The sequence below is a fragment of the Hipposideros armiger genome, unplaced genomic scaffold (genome assembly GCF_001890085.2).
Source record: "Hipposideros armiger isolate ML-2016 unplaced genomic scaffold, ASM189008v1 scaffold_13, whole genome shotgun sequence".
NCBI classification, from domain to species: Eukaryota; Metazoa; Chordata; class Mammalia; order Chiroptera; family Hipposideridae; genus Hipposideros; species Hipposideros armiger.
The window spans coordinates 2,157,630-2,167,476 of NW_017731363.1; the positions used below are offsets into that span (position 1 = coordinate 2,157,630).

Sequence of the window (9,847 nt, forward strand, 5' to 3'; positions counted from 1 at the left end):
GTGTTCTGATGTCCTATCTGAGGCAAGCCCTGTCCTCGTTCACAAGCCTGGGCCTCAGTGTTTTCTTAGTTCTCACTGATTTTCTTCTATTCCTTCCAAGACTTTCTGTCATGTTTTCTTCCTCGACCCCGCCCCCCCCCAAGAACCTGCCTTTCTTCTAGTAAACCAGGAGGGTAGAGAAACCTTCTCTCCTACTCTTTTGTCATTTCTACTAACAAAGCAGTTTTAGAACATAAAACGAAGGACTCCTCAGGCAAAAAAAAATGCCGTCAATAGCTTGCAGGTCCCCAAAGCAGTTCCTTGGTTGTCTCTCCTTGGTTTGTGTGTATGTGTGTGGTGGGGGTGGGTGCATTCTGTTTTTGCTGAGTCTTCTTTTGTCTCCTACCCTCGATATTTTTATTTAATTGCTCTGAGGTGTGCATAGTCATCAATGTTGTTGTTATTATCATTAATTTGGAACAATAACAAACTTACAGAAAGGTGAGAAGTATAGTCTACAGAACTTTTTTTTCTGGGCCGTTTGGGACCTGATGCCCCCCGACCCCTAATGGCTTTACTGTGTGTTTCCTATAAACAAGGATTCTCCTGCACAGCCGTGATGTAACCATCTGAACCAGGAAACTCGCTTCTGTGCGGTATTACTGTCTAATTCTTAGCCCCTATTCAGGTTTTTCCTTTTGTCCCAATAACATCCTTCTTAGCAAAAGGATCCAGTTCAGACTCACATGTCACATTATCACCCATCTCTCACCTCATTGCCGATTCTTACAGATTGCTAGTTATTTGCAAGCTGCCAAACATTTCCTTTCAGAAGGAACAATGCCCACAATCCTTTCTTCTCACTGCTTGAAAGCACTTAATTGTTCAGTAAACAGCAAATAATTGGTGGAGTCCTGGCTGTGCTTCCAGTCTCCCAGGTTGATCACGCTGCTTTCACAGCAGCAGCCTGTTTGCCTCTGCTGAGGGCAGTGTTGGCATCATTAAAATATCAAGAAACGCTGAGGCTTTATGGGTGTTCTGGAAATTTGCTTTTGCTGCTGTGAAGATAGCTGTCCTTTCTATCCTGTTCCTCAGCTTTCAGTTCGAAAGCAAATGAGACTCTTCTTTGAGCCTCACTTGGATTTGCAAACGCCCCTAAAAATCTTCTATTCCAATCTCCACTGCAACATACAACCACCGCGTGCATTTGTGCACTTGCGTGCTCAGATGTGTTGTTGTTTGTCTTAAAAGCGTGAAGGAAGAAGTGTTTTGGAGGAACTACTTTTACCGAGTCTCCCTGATTAAGCAGTCAGCCCAGCTCACGGCCCTGGCCGCCCAGCAGCAGGCCACCAGAAAAGAGGGAAAGAGCCACGGCGGAGAGGATGCATCGCCACTGACAGGTACATCCAGAGAGCACTGTGGAAAGAGAGCTACTTTAAAACTAGTCTCAGCTTACGGACGCCCATGAGCTTGTCATCTCGTGTACCAGAAATGCCATCATTGGATGGAAAACTCTTTTCTTTCCAGAGGAAATGGTCATGTTTCTCTTGTTGCCCCCCTCTCTGATCCCACCCACATGGCTTCGCCAAGCTCTTCTTTACTTTGCTATCTTTTTCTCATTATTGTTTTTTTATTTCTTCCTTTTATTTCTCCCTCGATTACCAGCCATCTGCACGTCTCTTTCCTTGCCCTTTACCATGTGACTTTTTTTTACCTTCTGTCCTCCACCAAGTGAGTCCACCCCTTTTCTTTCTTCCTCAGTCTTCCATTCAACCTAATGTTTCCCCACTACTGTCATCTAGAGCAGAACTAGGCTCCATTCCACTCCAAGTTACGAATGTCCAACTCGGAGCTAGGCACCATTAACTTATATGTTTGATTCTTTTCTTTTTTTAAAGATTTTTTTTTATTGGGGAACTGGGGGAATGGGAACAGTGCTGGGGAATTGCAGGAAGGGGAACAGACAAGTTGCTGTCATTTGGTTCTTCAGTCTAGCTGTGGAGGACGTTGCTTCACTGGCCCAAGTTGGCACCATCATTGCGCTCTTCCCGGGCGAGGCACATCAGTTGCCGGCTTCTGGACAGCTGCTCACTGCGGCTGCTGGCCACTCACTGCGGCTGCTGCCTACATATGGTAGCCCATGGCAACCCACTCCCACAGGGGCTGCAGCCTACGCTGTCGCCAGCGACTCACGGCAGCCCAGCTCCAGGTTGAGCTGTTGTTCAGCATCTTAGCTGTAGAGGGCAGTGTCACTGGCCCTCATATGTGGGATCCGAACCGGGGCCCTCTGGCGTCCCAAGCCAGTTCTTAACCGTCACGCCACTTGGCAGCCCTGTTTGTCTCTTTCTTATTGTGACAGTTTACCCCTGGTTTTGGGGAAAGTTGTTTTATAATCAACTTTTTATAATCAGCAATTATTTAATATCTGTAAGACTAATTAAAATAAGAAATGTATTCTGTGTCATACTTGTGTACTATTTACAACTGGAGACTTTTCTGCTCATGGAGTTTGAAATAACTATGCAAAACAGTGTGTCCTAAGGCACAGACCACTAATATAATGAAGTTGTTTTGCACAGTAAAATTTTGCATTTTGCATCTAGATATTAACATGAATCCCAAGTGTCTATCATTCATTTTTTAGTATTTCCTTTTACTAATTTTATTGGAAAATGCCATTTTAGCAAATACTGCCTGTGTAACAAAATGGGCTTAAGACAGGGTTCAGTAAAGACTGTACATCTGCTAAGGTTAATAAGATACAAAGGCGGCCCGATCGTTTGTGCTTTCTAGCATTTGTGACAAAAGGAAAACTTGGTAAATAACTTAATTCTCATTACCTAAAAGAAAGAGCAGAACTATTTGTCAATGGGCATCAGATATGATGACATAATAAAAATAGACCCAAAAGAAAGAGCTTGACATGGTTTCACCTGGCTATTTCTTGTACTGACTTAAAAGCTGAAAGCATAACATTTTGAAAGCTCATTTCTGTCAATTCTTTAGTATCATACTTGTGGATATTTTAGTTGTTCTTATTATATGTATTCAGAATTGAATCGAGCAATTATTGACTCTTTTATTCTCACTTCTTAGAGGCAGTCCGGCCCAAAACACCACCTGTTGTAATCAAATCTCATCTTAAAACTCAAGAGGTAATACAGTTTTACTTTATACTTAGTAGTTGATATCTGGAAATGAAGTCATTCTGTGTTAACTACCTGAGATGCCATTTCAAATGACTTATGAATACGGGTCTTATCTGTTCTAAAGAAGCGGGGTACTCGAATAGTTAAGGACCTACAGCTGAGACATGAGGTGATTCCCTGGCATAAATCATTCTAGAAGTGCTCATTAGGAATTGGACAGAATGACTGACGTGATCCAAACTGTGAGTGAACATAATAGCTTCAGGCAGTAACTCGTTTAGTTACCAAGCAACTGTGCAGGTTAGAAGGTGGGAGAGCGGTGATCATTCGACTAGCAGAGGAAGGAAATGAAAATGATGCTGGATTAAATTGTGAGATGACCACAAACGAGCTCTAGCACAAACATGTCGCTGAGAAAACCATTTCCAAAGCTCATCTGTTGCATTTCAGGATGAAGAGGAGATCTCTACCAGCCCAGTTGTTTCTGAGTTTGTCAGTGACGCCTTCGATGCATGTAACTTAAATCAGGAGGATCTGAGGAAGGAAATGGAGCAGCTGGTGCTCGACAAAAAGGAGGAGACTGTACTAGAAGGTACAAAAGAAAACAACCGTTCTATTCCCCAATTCCGAAGTTGATTGTAGAAAATCGTTACTCTGAAGCAGATATACAAAAATATGCTGTCACTTGCGTCAGAATTGCTTCTCGGGCGGCGTTGGTGGTATAGTGGGGAGCATAGCTGCCCTCCAGAATTGTTTCTCTGTCCCCCACTAGAAGGTGGGTTGTAGCACAAATGACCAGCTCTCACGCCCCTCTGCTCTAGGTAAGCACAGAAGGATAGAGAAACTAAGACCCAGAGAGCTTAAGTGGTGCCACCCAGACCTCTCAGTTCTGAGGACACGTGCCCAGGAACTGGGGAGAAAGCAAGCACATCTTTCACATGGAGACACTGCCCTCTGGCGCCCTGCTTTAAAAGCTGGCATCCGCCTTGGGTTTATGCTTGTATCTAGAAGATTCTTTGCCCAGCTGCTTTGTGCCTCAGGAGCATTGCTTCTGGGAAGGAGCATGCTGCCTCTAAACAAAAGAGTTTAGAAAAACAGTTGCTTTCTTTGGCACATCAGGACAAATGGCTGGCTTTCAAATGAAGAGTGTTTCCTGAACCTTCTGAGACTTACAGTTCAGGGAGCCAGCTGTTCGCATAGGTTGTGCAGAGAGCACCGGTGGGAAAACTGTCCAGCTTCCCAGAGGCTAGCCTCTGGGCTGCTCTGGTGAGCTGTTCTTTCTCTGAATTCCTGCCCTAGTTGTAGCTGGGGCCACTTCATATTCTTTTCTATGGTAGCTGTAATTTCCTCAAGGGCATTTGTCCCCCACAGTACCTAACATGGAGCCTGGCACCCAGTAAGCACCTAATAAATATTTCTGAAATTGTTTGGTTGCTATGCAGCACACTATCTTTTCCCTTGAGGTCACTGCTGCAAAAAATTAAAACATTTGGTTTTTGTTTTCCCTATAGCTACTAAGTTTGTTTATTTTTAAAAGATGAAAATGCATTTTAGCTTAACTTTTTAAATAGCCGGTTTGTTTTTTCTTCTCACTATTTGATGGCACTGCATAGCAGATGCCTTATCCTGTACAAACATACAAACATATGCACACACACACAGGTATATTGAGTGTCCAAGCACAAAGTTGCCGCCCTAAATCTCAACATGGAGGACCAGTGCGAGAGAGCTCAGACAGAGCCCAATGTGAGGGGCTAGGCTTCAGCAAGAGACCGCTTGACTTCCAGTCCTGGTGTCTCTTGCCACTTTAGGGACACTACTGCTAAAGTGGTTAAGTACAGACTGTGGCGCTTGCAGACCTGGTTCCATCCGTTTGCCTGTTACTGTCAAGCTGTGTGATCTTGGGCAAATCCCTTAATCTCTGTCAGCCCCCATTTCCCCATTTGTACAATGTGTATAATAGTGGTGTCTAGTACATGAATTGTTCTAAGGATGAAAAAAAAGAGTGATATGTAGAGAGCTGTTAGCGCAGCACCTGGCTCAGTAAGCGCTCAAGAAACGTTAGCTGGGGCTGGCCGAGTGGTGCGTTGGTTAAGAGCTGGCTTGGGACGCCAGAGGGCCCTGGTTTGTATCCCACATATGAGGGCCAGTGACACTGCCCTCTACAGCTAACATGCTGAACAACAGCTCAACCTGGAGCTGGGCTGCCGTGAGTCGCCGGCAACAGCGTAGGCTGCAGCTCCTGTGGCAGTGGGTTGCAATGGGCTACCGTGTGTAGCTTCAGCCAGCGTGAGCGGCCTTCTAGAAGCTGGCGACTTATCTGCCTCGCCCGGGAAGAGCGCAGTGATGTTGCCAACTTGGGCCAGTGAAGCCACGTCCTCCACAACTAGACTGAAGAACAAAACGACAGCAACTTGTCTGTTCCCCTTCCCCCAATTCCCCAGCGCTGTTCCCATACCCCAATTTCCCAATAAAAATCTTAAAAAAAAAAGAAAGCTAAAAGGAAAAAAAAAGAAACATTAGCTGTTAACCACTATCATCATCATTGTTAGTGGTAAAAATTAATTTGCAAGCAAATATTATCAATTACCCATATAAGTTGACGGAAAAGAGAGGCCTAGGTAAAGTGAAATAACACCCCATTTAGTGACGACATCTGATACCTTTGGCTCTATGTTTAACAAATTTATCTTTCTAATCCTATTTCTCAGTCACTGTTAAAATTGGTGCAGTTTCTCTGAGCACACACAGTGAGGAAGCCTGAGACGTTAAAAATTACTGTGGCTCAGACTTACATGGGTAGTTATAGTTGACCAAGTTGTTAAACCCAGCATGATGAATTCAGAGAGAATATTTTCCTTCTCGTTTGTTTCTTGTAGAGGATTCTGCAGATTGGGAAAAAGAACTACAACAAGAACTTCAAGAATACGAAGTGGTGACAGAATCAGAGAAACGCGATGAAAACTGGGATAAGGAAATAGAGAAAATGCTGCAGGAGGAAAATTAGCTGGTTCCCGAAATATAAGAATAATCCTTAACATTCTGTAACTGACATTCAATTCTGTATGGCGACACTCACTGAATCAGAAGGCACAAAAGAGTATATATAACTTTATGAAATTCAAAATTATTCCTTTTTCAACTTGAAACTTGCCTCTTTAAAAAAAAGTATATAGAACAGTTATTGTAATACTCAAAAAGGGATGTTTTATGTAATATTTCTTTAATATAAATCTAGTTAGAGATGTTCTTGTAGTCAGTATGGATATCCTAGCTGCAGAAACATAAGTAAAATCTTAGAGTTCTGTTTTCCGTGAGGTCAAAAATATATTCTTCAGCTGTGGTTTTCTAAACATTTGTACTTCATATTGCATTTTCATTGATAATTATGTTAACGCACTTAATGATTGATAGCTATCAAAATGACCAAATTGTACCAAAGAACTTAAGAGGAAGCACTTTCAGAACTGTTTTCTTGGTAAGTATTTTCTAAAATTCCATCTAGAAGCCAAAACATAAAATAATTATGTCGATTTGAATGGTATAAACATCACACAGTTTTACATTGAGAAAGACTGTGCAAAAATATTTTTCTCTGGGGCCTTTTCTTTCTTTCTTGTTTGTTTGTTCTTAATTATGCCACATTTAATAATACTGTTTTCCTACATTTCACATGGTTTTTGTAGAAAGCAGGGCCTCTCATCCTTTTTGTATTAATGACCATCAGAAGCCTGTTCACCTTAAAGTCTCTTATTGCTTAAGTCATCACCACATGTAAGTGTTTTGGCTTTGCTTGTCGTAATTAAACTGTCAGTCTTGATAAAATTGTGTTCCTCTGAATACAACTTATAGAACTTCATACAGTCCTACTTGTGTTCTGCTAAACTATCAGACCCATGTTCCTAGAAGATGATTATTTTAAAATAACAGGGTGGCTAAACATCCAAGGTGTTTGCTTCCCAAACTCTTCATATTTTTTAAGGAGCCTTTATTTAATAAAGGGGAATAGAATTAAAACAATTTTTTATAAGAAAAATGTACATATTTTTATTCTTGGCCCCATAAAAATTAGTCTGTGGTCCTCTGGGGAAGGTGTAGTCAATGAGAGAAGTGAATGTAGGTCCAAGCGTTCATTACTCTTATGTTTGTAGTTTGGAATACTCGTGTGTAAATCAGCCAGACTGTCTCAGCTAGGATCACTTGAGTCGTAGCAATAAACTCATGTATTCTATGAAACCACTGACCCCCCCTTATCAAGAGATTTCCACTGTGCTGCCACAGTGGCTGATTACTGAGTTTGGGTTCACTCAGAGATGGTGACTGGCAACTTCTGAAGTGATCCTATTAAAGGGAAAGGTTTGGTTTCAAAGAGTTTGCGGGAGGGAAGGAAACAAAATGTTTTTCAGTAGCTAAAAATCCTAGATGTAAGCAGATCAGAACATAAGTGCTTGGCTCTTAGTATATGTACTAAAATTCTTACTGATGAATGTTGAATAAATACAAAATAAAGCTTTCAGAGAAAATTAAAAACCTAAAATGACAATAGAAATATGTTACCATTGTTACTGTCAATTTTACATGATACTCATTGCATTTAAAAATAACCTAATTGTGTATTGCCATGTAAAAATAAAAGGATAAAATAAGACTTTATACACAGCATAAAAATAGTTACACTGTATTTTTACGGATTCATCAAGGAGTAAAATGTTCTGCTTTTGTAAATTTTATAGGTAGCTGAAGTGTTATTCCCTTAGAGGGCAAAATAATTTGTAACCATGTTTGGTGGAAAATGTCTTAAGTATTTATTACATGCTTGGGGCTTAGCCAACAAGATACACGGAGCATAAAAACACATAAGCTTCACAAAATGTTAAAATACAAACACTGCATTACACTAAGGGAATTATACCTCGCTACTCACTGCTGGCTCGGGAACCAGCATGGGCAGCCTGTCCTGGGAGTGTCTTAGACGCTCAGACTTGCTGGCCCAGACTCCACATTACGAAGACCCCCGGGGGGTTAGAATGGACTTTATGGGTTGAGGCGCCCTGGACTAATGCACTCAGGGCAGCCAAGGATTCTGGTGCTTTTTACTTCTTACCCAACCACTGGTGTCCTTGGCTGACAGTGTCTTTCTAGTTACGGGTGCTTCCTCTGCTATCCCAGTCAGTACCCACTGCCCACTCCCCTTTCCACACTGCCAAATTAAGAGGAACCAAGTTCCCAGGGAGGCCACAAATAATCTTGCGAAATCAGATATGTCTAAAACCACACATTTAAGGGGATAATGACAACACTGAAGTGCAGAGATGAGGCTCTCTGAGAACCGTTGTACATGTTTGTGAGCTGCTCAGGTGTCTGGGGGGTGAGGGGGGAGGGGAGTGGAGAGGGGGTGCGACGTGCCCTGAAGGCTGTAAAGGATGGATGGCCCATGTGTGAGGCACGTTTATGCATGTGAAATCAAATAACAAAAATAGTTTAAAAGGTAATAGAGCATCGAACCAAACTAAGTCCTTAAAGCCTGTTTTAGGAACATGGAGTCAATATTATACAAGAAATAACAATATCCGTTTATGGTTAACAGCAGTTTATGACATGTATGTTAAACCCTCAGCTGACATGGCCAGTCTTACCAGGAGGCTGCTATGGTATGGCGGACTCGGTTACAATGGCAGAATCTCCTTATACTCAAAAGTGGGAAATCTTATACAAAGTGGGAAGTCTCCATTTGTAATTTTCAAAACATTAAACTAGAAAAGCTTTTATGCTTGTACTCACAGTGCTTTCAGATGCCCTACTGTAACCAAGACGGTTTTCCTCAATCAAAATATTGTTACAAATAGGATTTTTAGAACATATTAAAGGTTTACCAAAAGAAATTTTATGGTCACATCCAACTTGCAATATTTTATTTGCCTCCTTGACTGCTTTGATACAAAAACCAGGATTCTGAATGTGCTTCTGCAATTTAAATAATTTGATAATAGCTGCTCTTTCTGATAATAGATTTTCCCTCCATTTTTAAGTAAAGATAAACATTTTTCAGCTATGAAAATTAGGTGAATTTAATTTTAGAAAATTTAGTTTTTGGCTTTTAAAAAATTGAAGTGGTAGAAATTTTGATATAGTTAATATAATCAGATTTATTGAGGAGGAAACAGGCCATTTTAATGAATTATTACTTCCACAGACTACATTGATAAGAAAATAAAATTACAAAATGCATGTTGCTGTACCCAAAACTGATGGTGCTTAGAAACTAACGAGTCATGACAGATGACAAAGATACATGAAGCTTTAATCACACACAGCTATATATTTCTCACAAATCATCCAATTATCTGGTCTTCACACAGAGGGATTTGTTTAGCTAGAGCCATTTATGATTTCAGTTGTTAAACTATGACTTTTTACAGCATTCAGTGCATCCTGATTTATTTGTGATATGAAAAACTGTATAACACTTTGTTCTGAATAAATAAACCTCACTTATAGTAGTAAGATACGTTACAATGGTTTTTCCTGAATAAAAATTCTATTCTGGTAAAGAGGGCCGGTAAATATTTCAGTTATCTATATGTAGGCTTCTGTTGTTAGAATTAAAACTGCCTTGAAATAATGTAGTCTTAAGAACATATTTTCATTGCAGACTTCTCAAATGCCGGGGGGTGTCCTTTATAATAAAAGATCGTTCTAACCCACAGTCAATAGGTCTT

The 9,847-nt window shown here is 40.9% G+C and overlaps 1 protein-coding gene across 1 annotated transcript in view; it reads left to right on the top strand.

The window, feature by feature from the left end:
* The window catches only part of SYAP1 (synapse associated protein 1), a 28,564-nt gene extending 20,565 nt beyond the window's left edge, over positions 1 to 7,999 (top strand). The window contains exons 6-9 of the mRNA XM_019666514.1: positions 1,231 to 1,379; positions 3,076 to 3,134; positions 3,579 to 3,720; positions 6,008 to 7,999. Of these exons, the coding sequence (XP_019522059.1) occupies positions 1,231 to 1,379; positions 3,076 to 3,134; positions 3,579 to 3,720; positions 6,008 to 6,135 (478 nt within the window). The 3' untranslated portion in view covers positions 6,136 to 7,999. The remainder of the gene's footprint in view (positions 1 to 1,230; positions 1,380 to 3,075; positions 3,135 to 3,578; positions 3,721 to 6,007) is intronic.
* Positions 8,000 to 9,847: the final 1,848 nt, after the last annotated feature.